The sequence below is a fragment of the Polypterus senegalus genome, chromosome 3, assembly GCF_016835505.1.
Source record: "Polypterus senegalus isolate Bchr_013 chromosome 3, ASM1683550v1, whole genome shotgun sequence".
NCBI lineage: Eukaryota > Metazoa > Chordata > Cladistia > Polypteriformes > Polypteridae > Polypterus > Polypterus senegalus.
Genome location: NC_053156.1, coordinates 90,621,168 through 90,647,073, shown reverse-complemented (window position 1 = coordinate 90,647,073; position 25,906 = coordinate 90,621,168). Strand labels below are relative to the sequence as shown.

General features: G+C 36.7%; 1 protein-coding gene and 1 long non-coding RNA gene across 2 annotated transcripts in view; one reads left to right on the top strand and one right to left on the bottom strand.

Annotated features, from left to right (window-relative positions):
• The window catches only part of LOC120525368 (PC3-like endoprotease variant B), a 535,535-nt gene extending 512,838 nt beyond the window's left edge, over window positions 1–22,697 (top strand). The window contains exon 15 of the mRNA XM_039747601.1: window positions 22,095–22,697. Coding sequence (XP_039603535.1) covers window positions 22,095–22,355 — 261 coding nt within the window. The 3' untranslated portion in view covers window positions 22,356–22,697. The remainder of the gene's footprint in view (window positions 1–22,094) is intronic.
• On the bottom strand, window positions 1,506–17,481 carry LOC120525369. Its single transcript, XR_005632944.1, has 3 exons — window positions 17,396–17,481; window positions 8,658–8,700; window positions 1,506–1,580 (listed from the first exon to the last, which is right to left on the bottom strand). It is a non-coding gene; the product is annotated as an uncharacterized LOC120525369 (long non-coding RNA).
• Window positions 22,698–25,906: the final 3,209 nt, after the last annotated feature.

Genomic DNA, 25,906 nt, shown 5'->3' with positions numbered 1-25,906 from the left:
AAGTACTGCAGTGCATCTCCTCCTCATGGACTGGACCAGATTTGTCAGTTCTTGCTGTGAGATGTTACCCCACTCTTCCACCAAGGCACCTGCAAGTTCCTGGACATTTCTGGGGGGAATGGCCCTAGCCCTCACCCTGCGATCCAACAGGTCCCAGACGTGCTCAATCCCTTCGACGATAAACACAAATCCGTCCATCACCCCTGGTGAGACAAAACCGTGACTCAACAGTGAAGAGTACTTTTTGCCACTCCTGTCTGGTCCAGCGAAGGTGGGTTGGTGCCCATAGGCGGCGTTGTTGCTGGTGATGTCTGGTAAGGACCTGCCTTACAACAGGCCTACAAGCCCACAGTCCAGCCTCTCTCAGCCTATTGCGGACAGTCTGAGCACTGATGGAGGGATTGTGTGTTCCTGGTGTGACTTGGGCAGTTGTTGTGGCCATCCTGTACCTGTCACGCAGGTGTGATATTCGGATGTACCGATCCTGTGCAGGTGTTGTTACACGTGGTCTTCCACTGCGAGGATGATCAGCTGTCCTTCCTGTCTCCCTGTAGCGCTGTCTTAGGCGTCTCACAGTGCGGACATGGCAATTTATTGCCCTAGCCACATCAGCAGTCCTCATGCCTCCCTGCAGCATGCCTAATGCACGTTCACACAGATGAGCAGGGACCCTGGGCATCTTTCTTTGGGTGTTTTTCACAGTCGGTAGACAAGTCTCTTTAGTGTCCTGCGTTTTTAGAACTGTGACCTTAAATGCCTACTTTCTGTAAGCTGTTAAGGTCTTAATGACCATTCCACAGGTGCATGTTAATTAATTGCTTATGGTTAATTGAACATGCATGGAAAACATTGTTTAAACCCTTTACAATGAAGATCTGTAAAGTTATTTGGATTTTTAAAACATTATTGTTGAAATACACAGTCCTGAAAAAGGGACGTTTCTTTTTTTGCTGAGTATATATGTAAATAATAGCCTTTTTAGTATAATAGTCAGAAAAGCCAATAACAAATGACTTTTTCATGTTGATCAACTTGTACAAGGGAGAACTTATCCACAGAACAGTGGATTTTTCAGTGTCTTTTCCTTCAATACTGTAGGTTAGATTCATTCATGTGGTAGATGGTATATTTTAAAGTTAAAGAAAATAGTGAAGGCTGCTGCCATATATAATGTAACTGTGGCATAAAATGCAATAACTTGGTGATGGATAATCATTGGTAATACAACATTGCAAATTAGACATTCATCAAATAATTCTCAGACTAAAAGTAAGTCAATTTCTTGTAACCACACGACCTCAGGCAAAATTTTGGGGTTCCAACCATGCCAACCCGTTTACTTCTTTTATACAGAATTAAAATAAGCATTTGATGGCACAAAAAACAAAACAGAAATCAATAAAGCTATCTGCAATTATTTCCTAATTAGCTTTGTCATACAGTACTTGTCGTAACAGTTCTTTCCCATAGGGGGTGTCGTTTTCCAAGTGTGCCGTCACCTTCCTGGAGTGCTCTCTTTTTATAAACTCCTGGACTTCAAGGGGTAGGGTTAGTTGCCCTCACTGGGTGGCTTCTCTAGGCTGTGGGTGGAAAAAGGGACAAGGTGGTTAGCAATCGCACCCCCGGTGTCCTTGGGCAGTAGTGCTTGCCTTTGAGGAGCCTGGAAGGTGATCCTGTGATGTGCATGCGTGACACAACACTATGCAGCAAATATTCTGGGCAAAATAAGAAAATAGTTCATGAAAAATAAACTTTCAGAGGACTCTGTTTAAATATACACAACAAAAAATACATTTTTGGCCCATACAGTTATGAAAAATGAGTAAATGAGATCATGATTAAGTTTGTATAACAACTAAGTCTCAATGATCACAAAGCATTTTGGAGGTCTTGCTAATTTAATTTCCTTCCTAGTTTAACAATATAGAGATATATCTGTTTAAACTTGAACCTTTCCTAAATGTTGCCTTAATATATAATTGCAGCCTGTAACTTTATAAGGTCTCAACCGTAATCATAACAGAAAAACTGCTCTAAGACTTTACCTCTTTTTTTGCAGAGAACTCCTTTAAAAAGTAAGGATCACAAAAGAGACAGGGTGAACTATTCTAAAAAGACCAGAATTGCAGGAATCTTTTTTTTACAAAAGAATTACATTTGTAGCTGATACAAGGTTGAACTATTAAGGGTAATTTGTAGGGGTAATGGGAATACACTATACATACAAATTAATTCTGGCTATTATACCTACTCCGAATATGGATAATAGGGAATTCATGCTTAAGATTCTTGCATTCCTATTTGAATACTCACAAGCTTTTAACACCTGAGGATTTTAAAGGCAGAGTAAATCCAGATTTACATAGGTCTTCAGCAACTGTAACTATAACATCTGAAACTGCTACAGTAGATTCATAGTTTATTAAAGATCATAATATTTCTGACCTGTGAAGAGTTCTATGTCTAAATTTAAGAGAATATTCATTTTTCATTAGTACATCACAGTTATTCTAGAATGTATGATTTCTTTTTTATTATTGCTAAACAATTACTACCCACTATGAAATATTATGTATATAAAATTATTATCTCACCATTTTGTAGGTTAAATCATTTTGTTCCCAATTACAACTCACAATTTGCAATTTAATTTATTAATGCTAACTGATGAGAACTTTATAAAATTCATCTCCACACAGATTGGTATTTTATTAGAGTGCAATGTTTCTCAAGACATTTTTGCAGAGATTCTCTAGGAAACACCTACAGCAGTTCTAAAATAGCAAATTATTTTATATGAAACATACAGTATGAGATAAAGTGCAGACTAGAAGGGCATCAGAGCTGATTACTGTCATTTCTATAACAGATTAGGAATATACAAGATTTCCCAATGAAACATTCCACAAGAAAAGGATGCCTGTACAATCAGAATTGAATCTTTTGAGTACAAAATAGACAGAGCAACTTATCTTTAAGTCGCTATACCTACATTATGAACTTGGAAAAAAGGCTGGTTAGATTTTAGCACAACAATTACATAAAGAGGAAGTTGGAAATGCAATTTTAGTGATCAACAAGTAAATATCTAACACATTTAAGGAACACAATGCAGTAAGTCATTATATTCCTCACAGTGTATATAAAGTGAAGTTCAAGCCAAGGAATTTCTTCATAAAAAACAAACACCGCTGCTTGATGCTCACAGTGAAGAGAATCTTAAGAAACCTGTGAGGCTATCTGAGCTTCTATAAATTCATTGCAAAGTGGAAAAGCTGCAAGCACAAACAGTTACCCAGTGGAATTTTATACCATTATTCTTATTGAAGCTAGACAAAATAAAATTATGTTAAACATTAATCATTGCCTTTCCAAAGGAAAATAAAAAGTTTGTAGAATGAGTGTCTTATAGTCCAATTTTACTTTTAAATAATGATGTTAATATCCTGAAGAAAGTTTTAGCTATAAGAACAGAGAACTAGCTTCCATCTGTAATAACTCAAGGTCAGATTGGATTTATTAAAGTGTCTGATCTTCTGTGTTTGCTTAAAGTAATATATTATCCTGGAGAATTTGACTTTTTAGAGGTCTTGCTAACTTTGGATTCAGAGTAAACTTTTGAGTTGAATGGAGATATCCCGTTAGTTGTACTATGCGGCTTCGGGTTGATCCTTGTATAACTTCATGAATTCATTTGCTTTTTTCTATTCAAGAAACCTCACTCTGTATAAATATTATTAATTTAGATAATTTCAAATTAGAATATGGAAGTAAATAGGGGTGTCCTTTATCATTAATGGTTCTTACAGAGCACAGCCCCATCTACATTGAAGGTGAGGCTGTGGAGCAGGTCAGCAGCTTTAGGTTCCTCTGAGTCATCTTCACTGATGACCTTAAATGGTCAAGTCACACTGCGGCAGTAGTCAAGAAAGCCCAACAATGCCTCTACTTCCTCAGGAGACTGAGTAAGGCCCGGCTCTCCCCCACAACCCTGTGCTGATACTACAGGTGTACTGTGGAATACTTCCTGACAGGATGAATCACATCCTGGTACAGCAACTGCTCAGTTCAAGACTGCAGAGCTAAGTAGCATGTGGTGAATACAGCACAGAAGATCACAGGCACACAGCTCCCTGTGATCCATAACATTCACATTACACACTGTCTCAGGAAAGTGAACCATATCAGGCAGAACCCCAGCCACCCTGCACTGTCACTTTTCACCCTCCTCCCATCTGGGAAGCAACTAAAGTAATTTCGGATGTGCACCTCCAGCTTCAGTAACATCTACCCAACTGCAATCAGACTTATGAACAATCAGTAATCTTGTGTCTACCTGCACACATACTTCTGCCACTGTCTCTATTTATTCCTAGGATTCTGGTTTTATTTATTTACTTATTTATATTCATTTATTTATTGGTTTTTTTTTTTTTGAAATGCAAGCAAGCATTTCATTGTACATGTTACTTTTACACATAACAATAAAGATTTGAATTGAATTGAATAAAAGGCATATTAAGAAAATGACTCGAACACAAAATGTTTCTTTATACCAAACATGTTGTGGTTTATATCTCACTGAATACTGTAATGATTGCAGAATATGTATGATTCTTATTGGGTTATGCTTTCTAAAATTAAGGCCAAGGCCAAAGGTAAATCATCCATCCCCAACACTCGCATGCTAGCACAATTATAGAAAAACAATAGTAAAAGTCAGTACAAATAGGTTTATATAATTTCTTTCCGACTATATACAGTACATAGATATATATAATGTACAGATATGAAACTAAACTCTAGAAACACTATAATCAAGACATATAGCACAGACCTATTAATTACCATAACATACTGTATATCATTTAAAATAATTAACTAAATAAGAATGAACAATCTTTAAAATAGGGTACCAGGTTCCTAGCAATATCTTTCCATGTAGGAAAATACCAGGTTAGACCCCACTGACCTTCTGAATTGGTCTTCCATCTTTGAAATCGCATTGAACATCCTTCCTATCATCAATGGTCACTTTAGTATAAAAAAACTCCTTTTGAAATTGGCCAATAAACAAGTTTTTTCTGCACAGGAACACCTCTTTGTTTCACCAGTCTGACTTCTATATTGTTTAAAGAGACATAAACACTTCTATAGGCAGTTAGACTAACACATACCCTTAAGTCAGTTATTCACTTGGTTACTGTTCACCACAAGCTTTTAGACCTGCTATATATACTATTATTTTGTAGCCTTGTGATTTAAAATGCTCAAAGCATTCAATCTCTTTAGTACACTAATAAAGTTAATCATAATCTCTATTGATTTACAGTATAACGTGATATTTACTATTTTAATCGATTTCCTGCATTGTTTCGTGGAACAAAACATTCTGTAATTGCAATTCCATTTCAAGGTTTGGTTCTTATGGGTCATTGCTACCCATCTTGTACTTATAATTAAGAAGCATTTTTATAATTTCTGGCCATTTCTGAATATTGGCTTTTCAGAATTCTTTTTCCTTGTTCTTCATATTTGCTATCCATTTTAGCATTGGTTTAACCATAGGTTTCATTTTAGTTCACAATAATTATCAGCCCAGGCACAAACCCATGAAAGAACTCAGCTTTACTGCTGCACTTCATGTGGAGAGGAGTATTCTCCTCTTGCCTGCCTTCAGTGTCTAATGTCCATCCATCATGAATAGTTTGCTAAGGCATCTACTTTCAGCATTTCTCACACCACATCTGAGGAGTTGCTGACGACATTTTGTATAATATATTTTGGTCTTTCCCAATAAACAAATTAATAAATGTATCTGGCAAATAATACATTTATCTGGCAGAACTTTCATTCTTAAAACTGTTCAGGTTGTGTTTTAGAAAAAATGTTCTTATGTAAATTGACTCCAAGTCCATTTCTGAATTAAATTTCTATTATTTTACTAAACAAAGACAGTTTATAAAATATGAATCAAATTTGGAACTTTCCAGTCAACCGATACTTTTCCCATTTTAAGTGACGACTGGTATTTATTTTCTAAAACTGATATTTATTACTGGTACCAAAATCTCAACAGGCCCTAGGGCTTTGTTCATTTTTAACCCACCTGATGCCTAAGGCAAGTTAACATTTATGTTTTAAATTTTAACATACACAGCATTTATTTCTTATCATGTAAAAATCTGAGCGAAATTATTTATTTAATTTATTATTTTAATTGCATTCACTTAATGTTCCTTTTGTTTATTTGATGCTTTATAAATTGTTCTTACTGAAACAATTTTTTTAACTATTGATCTTAGCTTCTTTTACAATTTTTCCAAACTTCTCTATTTTAAAGGTTTCTGATTTTTTTTTCAAAATGTTTGCTGCTTGGTGCCAGCAAACATTATGACAATATCATAACCACCCCAATATACTGTAGAGCATTACTTAAATGTTTAATATACTTGATTTTTTTTGACACATCAAAAAAGCTAACGTGCTTTTCCAAAGTAAAGATTGATGACAAATTAGTAATAAATTATGTACTTTTTTGACATGTACCTATATTTAGGCTTAAAATTTATATTCCTCCACCCCCTTCATTCTCATCATGCAACGTCAGAGGAATAATGCGGCATGTGTTAAAATGTGAGTGTTTAAATGGAAAACATATCTGTACAATAATATGTGGACAGGACGTTTCAGTGTTTCACTATGCATTGCTACAAACTGCAGCCAACAAGTCTGTTTTTCTGGACCATAAACATCAAACATGGGGGTCATTCCCATATGAAGTATCAGCAAATCAGGCTGTATGTAACATTAAAAAGGCTGAAAGCAACACGCCTATACATTTTTATATCATTTAGGTGTATGATAATTTTTCAGTTTGAAAGCTGTAGGTTCATGGAGTAAAAGTAATATAAATTAAAATCATTATGCAAACAACAAGGTACATCACATTTTGTACAATCCTTTAGCAAGAAAGTAGTGCACTTCCAAAAAGGACAGTAAACTTCATTAAAATAAAGTAAAACATAAACAAAAACTCAGTTTATGCTATAATATTTTGTGTATGGATAATAAATGACTAACCAAAATATGTAGGCAACTATTTAAGCTGTCTTGTTAGTTAAAAGAGAGAGACGCAACAAAGAAAAGTCAGTGCACACAGTTTAACATCAGTAGCGATCTCTTTAAAGAGCTTGCTTTTAAATTAATTGTTTTGCAAACTGTTCAAATTGAGCTTTTTATTATATATTGGGGTTAGTATTTTGAATAACATCATGGCTTTGTAAAGTGACCCACTAGACCAACCATGAACTTGGGATTTTCCAAAAGGTATCATAATGTAAACAGTAAAACAGCTAGTGAAGGGATATTCTTTCCTAATAGAGGAGGACAGAATAGTTTACTTAGTTTTAGATTTGGGGAAGTTGGCTGGAGATTGTGGCATTACTACCAAGAACTTGTATTTGGGTATGTTGTGTAAAACGCTGGTTGCGTGACTTCAAAAGAGAGAGTACAAAAATGATGTGCTTTAAAAGGTCTGACACCAAGCAGCTAGGATGTTGGTGGAAGGACACTCACTTCCTGAAGAGCAATAACTTTTTACTTATTTTTGATATTACACTTATTTGAGCTTAGCTACTAGATATGCTTTCTACAGCATGTACCGTATCTTTGAGGAAATCTATGAATTGAATGGCTCTTGTTATATTTCCAACCACTGATGACACACTCAAGCTGTATTGGCAAGTAAAAGCTCAGAGAGCAGTTGAAACTGAACACCTTATTATGTGAATTGACTCTGGCGTCATAAAGTATCTGCAGCCCTAATTCTAGGTGGAAAGATGGTGCACACATCATGAAACTACCATGAGTGGATTATCCAAGGTGCATAGCCCAATGCATACCAATATATATCAACTTTTATAACTATACTTTTTAATTGATGTAAATGTTATACAAATGGTTTTTTTTTCAGTTTAGAATAATTTTTGTTTACCTTTTTAAAGGTAGTACTAGAGTTCAACTTATTGAATACGCTTCACACATATGCTTTGCAGAGACAGATGAACAGTTGGACCTTTTTAAGTGTTCTCACTGTCAGGCAGTCCTAATTCATGACCAGTTATTTATGGACTAGGCTATGGCTTCTCACATTCAGTTGATTGAGGGCTTCAGTGACTTCTAAATCAGAAGACATTCTTTGCTGGTGATAAAACATCATTTAATTATATGGCTTGTTAGTTTTCTCATTGTGTCACATCAGACATTTCCAATGCTGTGAATTTTCCTTTTCTGAGAACATTATCACAAAGGTTTTGCACATCATGACAGATTACTGCTTCTCTGTCTTTCAGTATTTCTTTTTTATTTCTTTTCTTATATTTTATTGAAGCAGATGCTTTATGGTAAACGTACAGATAGGTGCAAGTGGGTCCTAATTAGCTTTTGGAGCATCCCTCATTGTAACACTCTCTAATTCATATCAGACACTAGCAGAATTCATTTCCTATTGTGATGTATTGTTACTACTGTTCAGCATCGTGTTTTCAGGTAACCCAGATTTGTGTCCAAGCGTGGGTAACATCATGAGAAGTAGTATGACATATTTTTCTGGAGTATTTTTATATTTTAACTAAACTTAGCTTACTCCAACTTACCTTGTTGTCTTCATTTATTCTTTACTGTTCTGTCCATTGAAAGCTAAAAGACAAAATGAGCAAAAAAACAGATTCTCCACCAACCTTTGTATTTTTGTCATGATCATTTATTTATTGAATATTACCAATAAGGTAAATAAAGCAATTATACATAACATTTCCAATAGAATCCATATCCTGAGGATGGCCCCCACCCTCATTCTGGTTGAGGACGCACTGACCGTATAGTAGCATTAGATAGCAACAGATATCAGGATGTACAGGATTAAACAAAGGTAGACCAGTCCTCAATAGTTCATGGATGCTTTGTTAATATGAGATACAGGTAACTCCATATATAATGAACAGTAAAATTTGCATACCCAATTATCGTTAGTGACCGTGTTATGGAATTTCAGACAAGAAGCAAGAGAAGTTTAGCAGCAAGAGTGTCTAAACAGATATGGTTCTGCTGATAAGAATACTTGTATTCAAAAATATAAGGAATGGCAGCTCCATTAACATTTTGTCAGCTTACTTACTGAGTTTCATCAAATAAAAGAGATGTTAATCAAGGATGGATTAACATTGATTCCTTCAACCAAAAAAGATAAAATGATTTTTGAGCATTACACTGCAACCTTTTTCATCCACATTGATAAGCCAAAGCACTTACTGTATAAGAAAATGGGCTTTCTAACTGGAATGGACCTTGACATTTATTTATGTATCCCATTACATACTCCACATAGTCATTGATATTATTTTCAGCAGCAATTTGGAAAGTTTCCCAGTCCATAATGCGAAAGCAGTGATGCAAGACATTGTCTGATTGGTTGGTCCAGCACTGAAATGATTGAGTCACAGGCTGCTCACTTTTCAGCCTCTGCCAATAGGCAGGCAGCAGCTGGACAAAGGAATGATGTGATTTGCTGAAAGCCCATCAGGGGTGGGCTTTGTAGGCATGTACGAACTGGTGTAAACATAATTCAGGATGTTACGGCTTTGTGTTGGAAAGTTTTCATGCTGGTAATATTTCAGCAAAACCTTCTACAGATGGGCTTTGTTAAAGTCACCACCTACAATATAAGCAACATTGTAATGTAATGTTTCCTACTGATCGATAACATCATACAGTTTGTCCAGCACCCTTGTGGTGTCAGCATAGTGGGAGATATAAACAGCAGTACAAAATATCGCTGTGAACCCCCTAGGCAGATAAAAAGGTCTGAATTTGATAATTTGTTGTTCAAGATCAGGAGAGCATCCCAATGAAATTATATGTACATAATAAGCAAAGGTAAAAAGTTCACTCCGCCAAAGCAAAGCTCATCATTCAAACTCATAGTAATGACAACCAATTCTACACAATACTGGACATCATTTGTAAAGATTTGGCATCATATAACTGTTTATTTGTGCCAAGATAAATTTGAACTCTAAAAGGCAAGAAAACTGCCAGCTAAGGAACTACTTTCACATGCTGGATTATTGTGCCACTAGTTAATAACTGTGTGAGCTTTTACAACTTTTTCACTCATTTGGAGACAAAAGCCTCATGCTGTAGCCTAGTAGTTTAGCCTTTTCTCGCCCATAATTGTGAATACGAACAAGGGCAAGCTAACTGTGATATCAAGCTAAAAGTGAAAAGCTTGTAAAATCAAAAAAACCCTTTAAATGAGCAAAGGATATCTCTTATGTGTTATGTTCTTGTCTGCCCTGCCTACCTGACATCAAGTCTTTTATATCTAGATATAAGCGGTTATTTTAACTGTAATCCTTTTCTTTATCATTAAATAACATAATTCTGTGCATGGTTGTCTTCCACTCCTTTTCTAAAATATTGAATAAGAGATCTTTTTCCCACTGTACTCTGGGATCTTTGAAAGGAAGGGCTTTTAAAATGTATTATATATTATAGAAATGCTGTCTGAGTCATCAAGACTGATCAATATTTCTTCTGGAATAGAAATAGGTGGGAGGTGAGGAAAATTGGGCAGATTTTGTTTAGCAAAGTTTCTAATTAGGAAATAGTGGAAACATTGTGTTGATAGGAAGCTAAATTTGAAGTATAATTGTTCGTAGGATGCAAAGACATTATCTATGTACAATTCTCTAAATGATTTAATCCCGTACATTTTCCAAACATTAAAAACTGTGTAAGTTTGAGAGGATGGAAAAAGGTGGTTATTGTGTAGAAGTGCCACAGATAAAAGCTTCTCTTTCTTGATGTGCTTCCTACTTTGGTTCCATATTCTGAGTTATTCTGACGATAACTTATATGTACCCGGGTTAAAGCAAGGAATATAAAGAAGTACTGCAGGATGTTGTTTCTATTACAGACCTAGCCAGCATGTGTTTATCTATTTGTGTCAATGTCCAGGGGCCTCATGTATAACGCCGTGCGTAGAACTCGCACTATAACATGGCATAAGCACAAAAGCCAAAATGTGCTCACGCACAGAAAAATCCAGATGCAGGAATCTGTGCGTACTCCAACTTCCACGTTCTTCCGCTACATAAATCCCGGTCAGCGTGAAAAGTAACGCTTGTGCACGCGCCTTTTGTCCCGCCCCAACTCCTCCCAGAATTACGCCTCTTTGAATATGCAAATCAATATAAATCGCCCTTAAGCTCAGCCTTCTGTGAAAAGACAATGGGAAAAGCACGGGGGAAAATATACGAATTTCAGCGAATACAAAGTGGAGGCAAAGAAAAAACAGTGGTATAATTAACAAAAGGAAGTTGATCGAGTGACATAGCGTGTTGGAGAAACTTGAAAGCTCAGATATCAGTCGCCGTGAAAAGGCAAGTCGTAGCCCACCGTCTGAGTGTCATATGAAAGCTTATTAGAATACAGAGGAAAAAAAAGGCACACAGTGGGGAAAAAACCACAAAATGTCAACTTCAATCTCGAAATTTCCACTTTAATCATGTAGTTTATTTTGTCATTAAAGTAGAACATCATAAACGTCATCTTAAAATCATTTAATTAACCAGTTTCTCAAATCACATCGTAATTAAAGTAGCACGTTAAATGCTTTGTTTTGTATCTGATCTTCTATGTGCTCTATGTGTGTGAATTACTACTTGCTTTTTAAACCAGCTCTCTTCCTCCGACTGGACACAGAATCCATTACATTAGTAATATTACAGCTCTCTGAATAACTAAAATACTGAGATGTATACATGATATCATTTTCATGATGATAGGAGTTAAAGCAAGTTATTAAACTTGGTTTTCATGGTGCAGTGATTGTGTGCGACCTTCGATGAAATTATTTATTGCAGCAGTACTCATGGGCGGCTCTAAGCTTGTAGCGGCCCTAGGCAGAGAAAGAATCGGTGGCTCCTTCGCCCGCCAATGTCAATATGGTATCTTATGCACGGTGGATGGCCACGTCCATTGCGGACACTGCATAGCAGCCTCGTGCTCATGACACAAGCGTTTAACTTTTGTCGAAATTTGCCGCTGCATTTCTAGCTGTGTCGTTATTTTCTTTTTCTGTTTTATATTCAATATATATTGGCGTGGTCACCCCTGCAGTCCTTACTTTTCTCCAAGTAACTGATCGCCACACAATCAGCTCTGTAATAGATGTTAAGCCATCTGTAAGCTTAGAGCGACGATTCTTCAAAACGTTTAAGGAACATTAAACTATCTTCGTAGTACATGTTTAATTATTCTATCCTTCACACCAGTCCCAGTGAAGAATATACATTATTTAAATGAAGTTAAAGCTTTATCTGTATAATATAATCAACATATTTTGCTGCATTTCATCTTAAAAATGATATCGTCATCATATGTAAATATGCGCTTTATAAAGTGGCTCAGGTTGTGTAATATTATAACTGTAGTGCAAGTTTACAGTGGGTTAAATGTACTTATTAGTACAGATAGTTCTACAAGGAGAAATTGATTGAGTGCGTTTATAGTTCTTGGGATGAAACTGTTTCTGAACCGCAAGGTCCGTACAAGAAAGGCTTTGAAAAGTTTTGCCGTGGCTGAGGTAGCGTGTGCCTGATGCTGTATACCGATAATTCTCTTTCCGATCAGCTGCTGCTGTGATTCACACTCAGATACGGTGATATAAATACTCCGAGTGGTACAATGAGAGTGATATGGAAAAAGATGATCCACTTTGGCAACCCTTAAAGGGAGCAGCTGAAAGAAGAAAAAGAAGAAGAAGGTGCAGTGAGAGAAACAACGCTAAAGCAGTTATGGTATTTGGAATTCTATGACTATATCCTGGACCATTATATTGTTACAAGTTAATTACAATCAGATGCATTACACTAATAAACAATATGTGGTTAGTTTCAGTGTATTTATAAAACCGCGCCAGGAAAATAAGGAGTAACCACACAGGAACAGTAGCACTGCTTTGACATTGGGTGCTGCCAGTCTGCAAAACCGAGTGGAGAACTTGTGTACAACAAGGTATGAGGTACCGTGGAAAAGTGTGTGGCTTTATGCCAAGTGTAGGTTTTATACATCTCAATTTGAACGTGGAAAAGTTCTTACTCAAGATTTCTTTGCATACGCACCATTTATACATGAGGCCCCAGGTGTTTATAGCTTTTATATTTACTACCCAATAATAAAACTGAAAGTTAGGAAGAGCCATGCCACCTTCTGCTTTAGGTCATTGTAGGGTCTATCTTTGGATACATAGGTGTTTTGAATTCCAAATAAATGAGGTTATGATGTAATCTAATTTCTTTAAAAAAAATATTTGTTAATGTATATGTGGATGTTTTGAAATATAAAAAGAAGCTTAGGAAGGATATTCTTCTTGATAGTGTTAATTCTCCCTGCTGTGAGATGGAGTGTAGACCATCTATGCATATCTTGTTTAGGTTTTTCCATTCATTCAGCAAAATTTTGTTGAAAAAGTGCTTTATGTTTCCTTGTGATGTTTACCCCTAGGTATTTAAACTGATCTGTGATGATTAAAGGGAAGCTGTCCAATCTAATGTTGTGTGCTAGAGAGTTCACTGGAAAAAGCACACTTTTATTCAAATTCATTTAGAGGCCAGATATCTTTTGAAATTCTGCTAGTGCTGTAAGGACTGCAGGCACAGTATTTTGTGGATCTGATATATATAGTACCATATCATCTGCATATAGTGATTTTTCTGATCAAATCTTTCTCTGATAATCCCCTTTATCTTAGAAGCATTTCAAAAGTAAACAGCCAATGGCTCAATGTTGATTGCAAATGGCAGTGGTGACAGTGGGCATCTTTGTCTAGAACACGTTCTAGTTTGAAGTAGTCTGAAATAATGAAATTTGTGCAATGTAGTGAACGGGTAGTTCCATTCAACCATATTGAATGCTTTTTCTGCATCCAGACATACTGTAATAAGATCTCTGGGTTGTTACATTAAACAGGCATTGAAGATTGGAAGCTAAGTGTCTGCCATTAATAAATCCTGTTTGGCCTTGTGATATTACTGAAGAAAGAACTTTTTCAATCCTTCTAGCTAGAACTTTGGACAGTATCTTAACGTCATTATTCAGAAGTGAAATTGGTCTGTATGTTGCACATTGTAGTATGTCCATATGTTGCTTAGGAAAGATGGTAATTAATGTTTGGTGAAAAGTTTAAGGTAGAATTTAATTGTCTCCGGCTGCTATAAATGTTGCTAATAAAAGGGGAGCTAACTTAATTGAACATTTTTTATTACTTTCAGCAGGGTAGCCATTTGGGCTTTCTGCTTTCCCACTCTGAAGTGAGTTGATAGTGTCTAGTAATTCTGAGAGTGTCAGAGGTTTATTCAATTCCTCTGCACTGAGAGTATCTAGTTATAGTATCTGTAATGCATTGAAAAATGCATTAAATTGTGTCTCATCTTCTTTAAACTGAGTACAATATAAGGACTTATAGTAGTCTCTAAATGTGTGCATTATATTTTTATGGTCAATGATTTTGTCTTTGTCTGTGTTGGTAATTGCTAGTATTGCACTGCAAACTACCTGCTTGTGGATTTGTTGATTTAAGATCTTATTAGCCTACTCTCCACGTTCATAGTAATGATTTTGTGATTTGAAAATGAGTTGTTCCATTTATTTTGTTGTCAAGAGGCTGAGTTCTGATTGCAAAGCTTGTCTTTTTCTATAAAGTGCCTCATTTGGGAAAATGGCGTGTTCTTGATTTATTCTGGTAATTTCACTGATTAGCTCTGATGTCTCCTTTGTTTCTGATGTATTTTTCTTGGTGAGATATAAAATAGTCTATCCTCTAAAAAATGCCATCAGGTTCTCAGGGTATTTTTGCAGGATGTATTTGTCTCTAAAAAGAATCAATTTTCTTGGATGTAAATTCTCTACAGTTCTCGTCAGCTAATAACGGGGTTAAGATGCCAGCTGCAAGATGAGTATGTGGGGCATAATGATTTGAGCTCCATGATCAGAGGGGTGTGGTCAGAGATAACAATGGCATCGTACTCGTAAGATGTCATCATGGACAAATAATTGTTATCTGTGCAGAATACTCGATTCTTGAGTAACACTGATATACTGGTCAGAAGAAGGAATATGCTCTTGAGTTTGGATTTAGAAATCTTCAAGAGTCTAATAAGTTATGATCAATTATAAAACTGTGTAATTGTTTTTGCAGTGTTAGATGTTATCAGCCCTGTGGCTAAAGATCTTTCTAGGTCTGGATTTAAAACACAATTAAAGTTTCCAGCCATTATAATTTTATGAGTCTTCACTTTAGGAATGGATGCAAATACATTTTGGATGAAGTCTCTGTCATCAACATTGGATGTTTATCAAAATAACTTTACAATTAAATAAGTTATCCATAACGATCACATATTGCCCTTCAGAATCAGATACTACAGCTGATACTACCAATAAAATTGTTCTGTATATTAAGATTCCCACACCTCTAGTTTTCTTTGTATAGCAGGAGTGGAATATTCACAGTCCAATCTCTTTACAAACAAAACTGATCCTTGCTTAATAAGTGGGTCTCCTGTAAAATACTACCTTGATGTTTAGACTTGTTAGGTGAGAGAATACTTTCTTCCTCTTTAATTTGTGATTGAGACCTTTCACATTCGAGCTCACAAAGTTCAGTGTTTGGTCATACAAACATTGCTTCTGAACTTTTGTTGACCTTTCTAGTCTTAAATTACATTATTACATAAGATTGCTTTAACCTTAATTCCCAGTTTTGCCAGGAGTTATTGCTATGAAGCTATGTCTTTTTAGGCATTTACAGTTGTGTAGGTTAAAAGGATAGATTAGAAATAGCTTGTCTCCCCCCTCATACCTAACACCCCACCCACCCCCCAATTTTCATCCCCATGTCAGGCTAGATCGCATTTAATAAGGTCCCAGTCTTCTGCAATACCATGAAACAGAGCATGTTCAAAACAAAACAAGACCCCCAGCAACAGTGTAGAAGGATTAGAGTACAGATATCTATTAGATATCTATTAGAATACAGTCCAAATACTATAAACCAAGAATATAATCTTAAACAGTCCTGAAAGGATAAACCCAGGGAATGTTTTTAAAAAGCACCCATGGGGAAGCAGATCACACATGATAGTAAAATCCTAATACAATAAACCAAGGATATGATGTTATAGAATCCCCTTTTGGGGAGAAAAAAATATAATTATAATTGTAATTAAAATGTAAAAATAGCATAGAAGAAAATAGAATGTATAGCTACTGCAAAATTCTTATTATGAATGGATCAGATTGCAGGTAAAATCTTCTTTGCCTTGCCAGGACACAATGTGACTCACGATCGTTCAATTTTCTTAGTTCTTTTTCTGAGAACTAAAAATATAGAACTTACCTTGATTATCCACTCTCAATTTAGAGGGCTACAAGAAGGTGTAACTGATTTCGGCTTTGCGTAAACACTGTTTAATACTGTAAAATTTGTCACATTTAGTAGCTGTTGAAGGTGAGAAATCAGAAAAAATATGTGGTTAGTTTCAAATATAATCTCTTGTTTCAGTTTGAGAAGTGACATTAAATTTAATTTAGAATGTAATTTGTCAAAATGTACAATAAGGATTCTAGGTTTTGAGGCATTCCATCCATGCATGAGGTTAGCTGCTGACATCTCTGTGTCTGATTTAAAGTCCTCTCCAATTATTTTACAGAATAGTTCAGCTATAAATTTCACTAGGTTTGGACTTTCACTGTTTTCAGGGAAACCTTCGATTATTCCTTCTGTAACCATCTTCTAGTGCAGCTAGTTTGTCTAAGCACTTTGCATTTGGATTTTGCAGACATAGCTTTTTCATCAGTGGTAGATACCAATTGTTCAACTGTTTCAATGAGAGTCATGAACGTTTACTTAAAATCTTCAAGCTGAACACCAAGTGCTCTAAATTTATTCTCAAACTTATTCGCATTTTCCGGTATTTTTTTCTCAATTTTTTCTAGCATGCTTTTAAAGGTTGCCTCAAAGCAAATACTTAAATGTTTCTCTTTGTTTTTTATATCCTGAAACAGCTTCTTATTTGTCTTGGTTGCATCCTTTATACCTTTCCTTATATCATTTATGAATTCTCTGAATTCACTGTCGTAATCTTCTTTATTTATTTATTTGGTTTGTACAATGCTATATACTGTATACCCTACCATTCTTTCTTATATTCTGTAAGTGCCTTGAGCATAGGAAAGGCGCTATATAAATAAAATGTATTATTATTATTATTATTATTGTGTACCCCCAGAGAGCAGTAGTTATTGCCGTAATCATTGCGGTGATCGTTACCTTCAGGTTGGACTGATCATTTCGGTCTTCTCTGTGCTCCGTTGGTGAAGTACCAAGCCCGGTTGGAGTTGGTGCTGTTGACTCGTGGGGGGTTGTTGACACTGGGGATAATAAGGCCATACCCAGTTCCAATTAACCTTTTGGAATCAACGAGTTCTCTTGGCCTGACTTACTTGAAGTTTTGCTATCACTTTCACTCATGGCTGGAGCTGATACTGCAGTGTCGAGTCTCCGGAGATCTATTCTTTCGCCTGTCTGTTCCAGGTCAGTCTCTGGCAGGCCGTACCTTGAACTTGAGGCCTGTTTAGACTTAGATGAAGCTTTAGCTGTCTTTTCGGTTTCTTTCTGAGTTATTTTTCTGGTAGTGATGCTTGTATATACTTGCATTTACTTTAATTAAAGTCCCTTGGGATCAGTAATTACAGGACACCTTGGGAGGAAAGTAAAAAAAAAAGGTAAAATAACACCACTGTTAACAGAGTTCCACCTCAGACGTCCATCTCCCAAAACAGACAAAACCAAAATCATTATTATTCTGTTTCTTATAATGAGAATAGCCTGATTTGATTCCCTGATATGGTGTAATTCAAGTGGCCATGAACCCCAGTCTACAGTGGAAGCTAATGAAAATAAAGTGGTGCCTTATCAAAGCACTTCATTAATTATTACCATTGACAAAAGCAAAAACCAATAATTGATTGATTAGCATCAATTGATCAATTCTTTTCACTCACTTTTTTCTACTACAAGTATATGAAAATCTATAATATAGATTTGCTGTTTTAACTCCATTATGTGCATTCTTTTCACATTAGTCTACATTTCTGTTTAGCTCTAAGATGTCTTAACATATAGATTCACATGCACAATCACAAAAATATTTCATTTCTGTATTGCTGAGATTCACAAAATGACCCCTCAAGTATCTGTGTAAAGACAAAGATTTGAGTTGATGTTCCACAGCCTAGACAATATCTACATTTTTTCTCTAAATCTGAGTTTCAACTATTGGGGAGAATCTTCATTCCAGTACCCTATCATAGGCTTTTGAAAAGAGGCTGAGAAGTGGCATTTCACAGTATTTGGAACAAACCCTCTTATCCCATTTTCTTAAAAAATGGGGACCATTATCCCAGTCTGCCGGAAAAGGCACTTTAGCCAAAACACCCTCAGCATTTCAAATCAGATCTCATTAACCCAATGATTCTTGTCACTGTTTGTGTTCTTAGCTAATGAATAAAAGTATATTTCTGTTGATTCCGGAAAACAACATTTGGATGAACATTGCTTAAGCAATGTATTAAAAAATTAGTGAAAGTCAATATAAACTATTACAAAATTTTCAACACAGCCTTTTATTTAGCCACATGGAAATAGTTTATCTTGTTTTTTCCTACTAATTCTGCTACCTGTTTCAGATGGGTTAAAGCCTAAGTAATCAACAAAGACCTCAGCATATTCAGCGTTTGAAGTGTACCATCCATTGTAATGAAGTTTTTAATGCATGTAGTAAAATTGCATTGCATTTTTCATTTCACATGATGCATCACAAACATTAGCACTGCTTTTATGAATCACGTATCAAATGACATATAATAGAAACATAGCCCCAGATGAACAAATAGATACACAGACATGTGTCCTTTTATTAGGATGGATATTTTAAAGCTTGTTATTTGTTTAGTTCTTTGAATGAGTGATCAGAAGCTCAAATTCACATACCTGAGGCTGACATATATGAATTTTGTAGCAGATGTACTGGGATAGAGAGCGATACCATGCCCAACTGCCAGGCCATGATGGATAAACTGTGTAGATGGAAGCACACTGAAGCTGGGATGATATCAATTCCCTTTCCCAGACAGGCTGAGGAAATAATGGGTGGACTGGGGGAAGTTGTCGACAGAAAGTCATTCATCCCCTAACATGATAGGTGGCGATGCTCCTCAAGCATGACCCCAGTTAGAACACCTGCAGGGTAGCATGGTACTCGAGATTCAGCAGGGCAGTCCTTTTGGGGTCCCTGGGTGCCACTAGGATGTTCTGCAAGGAGAATACCTTCCTTTTTTGTGGAGCTTCTGAATCACCTGGAAGTGCTTTCACGGTGCAATGCTGTGACACTGGACCTCACCTGGTATTGGGAGTTGGAGTTGGGAAGTTTTGGACACATCTTGCCTGTGAGGAGTTTAAGAAGTGAGCAAAAAATTATCTTGATTTGCATTGTGTGCTGGGAGAAGGAACCCGTGAAGGTATTTGTTGTAAATAAAAATCACTTTGTTTTGAACCTGTGACTGTGGTGGTGTAGTTGTGACTGTGGTTAGGGGCTCTGCTATGCCCCCTACAAGTCACACATACCATGCAGTTCAACTCTTGTCTTATGAAATGGCTGTAATTTATTAAAAGTGTAACTTTCTGCAGTTTTTAATCTTTTAAAATGATAAAAACAAGTTTTGAGATAAAGCTAAACCAATACATATTTAATTTCTAGATATTTTGTTCAATTTTGAAACTTGCTTTTGATTAATACAGAAAGGATAATTGTGTAATGGTTGGAACTGTGGCCTTGCAGCTCCAGGAAAACAGACATGAAATCCAACACAACCAGTCTGTGTACTTTGAGTGTTGTTCCACATCCCAAAAATGTGTAATGTTAATTAGGTTATTTGGTGGCTTTATAATTGTCTCTCACTAATTGAGCGTTAGGTTTGTGCATCAAAAAGCTATGCAATGGACTGGCATGTCGATCCAAAGCTGGCTCTTGCTTTACATTTGATGCTGCCCTAACACTGTCTACTCCCCCAGCAGTGCTGATAGTGACAAAAGTTGGGTGGATTCAAATAAAAAAGCACTTTGTTCATTGTCTATCTTCTAAAACTGGCAAAACAAAACAGAATCATGGAGTACTGGTCTTGAAAGCTCTGTTAAATAGTTGACTACTTCATTCCCCCTACAAAGTCATTTCTGCTCCTCTTCTGCACTTCCGTCTGCTTTCACTCTGAGACTTATATATTGTACTTGTAAAACAGCGGAAGAGACAAGACAAAGCCAAATTGTACATGGAGGACATGTCAAAGAAATGATCAGAATCCGGTAACACATAAAAGGTGTATGAGTGTGGAGAAAATGATATGGTCAACAGTACATTATGAAAGCAGAATGTTAAAGTAATACGGAGTATTGTATTGTAATAAAAAAACTCCATATCAAAAACCCAATACTGTTTAACAATAAATAATATGTGTTGACCAATATCAGCAGAGGCGGCCTTAGGGGTGTGTGGGGCCTAGGGCTGAACAACCCCACATGGGGCTGGTTATGTCAAACGCTGTTACTGGTATGTGTGGACTGTATAAACTTGCATTTTCTCATTACAGTATTCAGCTACATTTTTGCAAGATAACATGTGGACATTATCAAAATATAACTGGAGAATATAACTTGATAAATCCGCTCGAACAGGACACGCAGACCTCAAAAGCGGGGCCCCCAAACGCCACTCTTGAATCTCAGCAGTATATTTAAAAGTAGAAAACTGACTTGATTAACAAACATGGATGTTTAATGCTATAAATTTAGAGTGAAAAAAATAGATATAATTCTGAAATTCAATGTAGTGAGAGCGTTTTGATAGGCTTTCACATGCCCAGGATTTGTTTCTGACTTATATCTGATGTTGCTTGTGTGCCTGCAAATTTAAAGTTAGATTGCACTGTTATGGAAATCAGATTGATGGCTTGTTCCTTTTTGTAAACCATCAGCCAATTAAAATAGAGACTTGAAAACAACCACCCAACTAGCTTTTTACTTTTAGCACCTATGCATGTTATTGACAAAATACAGTAGTTATTTTCATACAGTGTTTAAAAAATGGACATTTTGAGTTTTTCTGCTTTACTCCTTTCCACAAAAATGAATATTTTATTCTCCAGGATAAGTAAAATATTTAATGGTACAAATCCCTGAAGCATGGATGAGTTGAATGTCTGATTAAATGCAGTTTTATTAACTTGCAAGTATTGCTTTCATAGTAATTGAAAATAAATTCTGTATACTATCCTGAATCAGGACTCAATATTAGTTATATTTAGCAATTTTGCTGCCTTGACATGATTATTCAACTCTGATAAAAGAAAGAAAGCATACTGTGCTTTGAGACTGTGGCAGGTTTAACATTAAAAAAGATTTTTGTATGTGGTCATATGACTGAAGAACTAAAGAGTGCCTAGTAACAGTAATATTGAACTCCTATTTAGTAGGTATCCAGCAACAATGACTTCTCAAATGGAAATTCATGGAATACTCCCTGAGATATATGACCACCATTTCCAAAGAAGGCACCTCTTTCTGAAGTTGTGTGCCTCTGATTTTAAGGCACACAGTGCATGTAATGTTGACGGCTTTATTTAAGAGTAGTGTAAGTTCTGTGCATTCCATATGTTTAATCACATACTGTATACTCTGTTAACGTATTTTCTGTTGCCACATATTAAATTGCTTAGTCCAGATTGTTTTTCAACTTAAGTAGGTTGAGGGTAGCCGTACGCCAATCTGTCATGGAATTTAACATCATTCTTTTGTGTAATATGAGAATTCTATGTGTATTTTACAGTACTGCAATGTGAAAGGCACTTAGGCTGTAAAGAAAGATGTTCAAATACCAACAATTTTGCTGTGTGTCTTTATTTGCTTCTTGCTGCAGCAAATTGGCAACGCATTGGAGAGATACTTGAGAAAAGAGCCTCTTCTTCCTGCTGTGGTAGGCAGCGCCAAAATCTTCTTTGACGTAAAGAGAAATCTGGGAACTGAAACGCAGCGTGAACCTGTTAGCAGACAAGAGCTGATCGCTGTTATCACCAGCAGCCTGAAGAAGATGCACATGATCAGTGAAATCAGCAAAGCTTACAGCAATCTGGTGCAAAATGAGAAAGAAAGTGAACTGAAGCAGAGAGGAAATGTTTAGCTTTGCTTTACTGAGCACAGCTTTTTGGGACCAATTACTGACTAGCTGTGTGCACTTACTGTGTAAAGGGCAACAAGGTACTTAACACAAAAGTGGTTGTTTAATACAATAATTTTGTTTTATTACTTAAACTATAAATGATTTGTACTTCTTAGCATTTATACACATATTATAAGTATTTAGAAATTAATTTATTTCTCTGAAGAGATACTGTCAAACACTGGAAAATGGATGGATGGATACTGTTTTTGTTTATTTTTTGTTACAAAGTAAACAGATAAGTTGATTCTGATTATAATGTGTCTGAAATTTAAAGCAAAATAAATCATACTTTAAAAGCAATATTTAACAAATATCTTATTGCAGTCGCATGTCTGTCAGCCCTGTTTTATTGGATATGTTATTGCCATGCACTGGCTATACCTCCTGGCTCATAACTCCTATTTTCTGTGTTCATTTCTTGGTTCAGACAGTGTCTAGGTGTCACGGTGTAACAGAGTAATAAAGTGACTGTGACTGTGCACTCTTTGGGGCTGCCATCATATTGGGGGTTTATGCTAACTTTTGTGCTGCTGGCATAAGCTGCATATTTTCCAATTTCCTTTAATGGAAAGTGAGTTCAGAAAATGGATTGATGGTATGGAGTTCAATTCTTTAAGTATATAAAGGTACCAGAGCTTAGGAGGTTAATCCCAGTAGAAGGATAAGCACCACAGCTCACATGGTACCAGAACCCCTGACAAAGCCCAACCAAGTTAATTTCCACCAATGGTCATGACCCCAGAGCCTGTCCAGCCACATCCATCAAAAGAAAGGGGAATGGAAGGAAGAAAGCTTCAGATCCTACCCTTCAAATCCTGCCAGAAACAAAAAGAGTGGGCAACCATTGACACAGACCTTGTCCCCTTGGTAGAAGGTCAGAAAGGAGATGTCGAAAAAAAAACTGGAGAAGATGGGAGAGATCATTTACATCTATGGGGCAAAGAGATTCGAGGTGAAAAGCAAGAACTCAAGAGCACAGAAGAAACCATCAGCCCAGCTCAAATTCAGAAGACAAAAGAAGGCCACAGAAGTGGAAAGAAAATGCATTGAGGTCTCACAGGGTGATATCAAGCTGTGTCTTGCAATATTTCAAAAGGCGGAGAGTTTGAGGAAGTAACATAAGAAGAAAGAGTAAGCTAGGACTGCCTTCTTCAGTGATCCACATAAATTCCTCAAAAGCCTTTTTGTCAAGGAGAAAACCAGGACCCTTAAAGTACCTGTACAGGAACTTGAGAAGCACCTGAGGAAGATGTCTTTTGGCAATTAGAAGCATGTGCCAATCACCATTCCAAACAATATGCCATCAATACAACCACCAGAGCACCAACTGGACATAAGGCCCACTACATGGAGCAAAGTTGAGACCACATCAAAGCAGGATAGATCAGCATCAGCCCTGGGCCCAATGGCATTCTATATGGGTTTTATAAGAATACCCCCGGTGTCCTGAAGTACTTATGGGAGCTAATGAAGGTGGCATGGAAAAAGCAAATTATACCAAAGGCATGGCAAAGTGCAGAACGGATCCTGATTCTCTAGGAGAAAAACTCCTTGGCCCTCAACCAGTTCCGCTAGATCAGTCTCCTGAATGTGGAAGGAGAGATGTTCAGTCTTGTGGCTCAAAGACTCACACTAACTAACTTTATCGACACCTCATTGCAGAAGACAGGGATAGGTGGCTTTTCAGGATGTTTGGAACCCGCTAACATCATTTGGCAGCAGGTACAGACGGACAAAAATGGTAAAGGAAGATCTTTATATGGTTTTTCTAGCTCTTGTTAGTGCCTTTGGGTCAGTTCTGCATGAAATTCTGTGGGCAGCATTCAGCTTCTTCCATGCCCCAAAGGGCATAACAAAGCAGGTCTAAGCCTACTTCCAGAACATCCAGTTCTGCATCACAACTCAGAACAGTACCAATGCCTGGCAGCAGCTTGTGATGGGCATAATGGTGGGTTGCACCATCTCTCCCCTGGCCTACACCATTGCGATGGAATCCATGATTCAAGCATCATAGAGGGTGGTCAGAGGGTAGCATCTGAAAAATGGGCTACGTTTTCCTCCAGTCAGGGTGTACATGGATGACGTGATGACTATTACAACAACAAAAGCATGCACCAAATGCCTGCTGGATAAACTCCCAGAAAATATCAAATGGGAATGAATGGAGATAAAACCCATCAAATCCTGTATCATCTCCATTGTCAAAAGCCAGTTCACCAATTAGAGGTTCTGCATAAATAATGAACCAATACCAAAACTCCAGGAGAAGCCCATCAAAAGTCTTGGACGTTGGTACACCACAGACTTCAAAGGTCACAAACAGGTGGAACAACTCAGGCAGGACACAATCAGTGGCCTTAAGAAAAGTAGCAACACTGTTCTCTCTAGAAAATTGAAACTGTGGTGCTTCCAGTTTGGTTTGCTGCCCCTCTCATGTGGTTAGTTACAATCTACAAGATCACACTATCCCACACCAAATGACTTGGTGCTTTTACTGTTATTACCAGCAATTAAATAAAATTAGTTTAGTGTCCTCTGCAGGGTTATGAGAGAGGCATTTGTTTGAAAAAAAAAAGTATAAAGAAATTAAACTTGCCTTTTTCTTTTCTTTATATAGTGCAGAGAGATGTCTTTGCCTTTTGGGGAGCGTCGCGACAGGTCTCATGCAGACTGGAGAGGCGGCCCAGCCATTGACCGGCCAGGATAGCATTGTCAGTCTTCCACTCCTGCGTGTGCCTCCCGCGACCTCATAACACTAGAAGAGCAAAAGAAAGTGCAAAGCGCCTTAATATCAGTTTGGTTTAGAAAAGGGATCCCATATTTGCAGTTGTCTGGAATGTAGCTCAGGAAAGGAAAAAAATTAAAAGTGCCTACTTTTACTTCACTCTGCGGCTCAAAGGCCGGCACAGCTACATGTGCGCGCCAGATGCTCCGATTTTTATAGTAATTGTGTGGGACAGGAGACGCTACCTTTTGCAGACACATTTACGTCATCAGGGATGACATAGAGCAGTTTATTTGCAATTTAATACAAAAGGGAATTACAGCCTGTAGAGGAGGTCTTCTGGCTAGATCTTGCTAAGAGAAAGGTGATTGGTAGAACTCTGTCTTGAAGTTACCAAGCACTACTGCTTGTGCTGTGATTATTGTAAATATTTTTTTTTTGTATGTACTAGGGGCTTCGCTCGCCAACCCCCATTTTTGTTTTTCCGGATACACACTTTTAAGATTTTTTTTTCTTTGTTGCTATTTCATTAGTTTCACTTTTATTTCAGAACTTCTGTAAAAACAATATTTGGAATCTTTCGAGTCCCAACGTTCTGAATCTTTTAAATGAGCTCCGTGTTTAATGACTTTGTACCATAATTCAGGATAGGTTTCTCTGTTTGGAATTTCAGCACAGACAAAACGATCTACATCATCAGCAGTTAATAATTTTTTTGCAAAGTAAATAATAAATGCATGTGAGGTAAACTCTGTTTTTGAAATTCTCTTCACTTAAGCTTCAA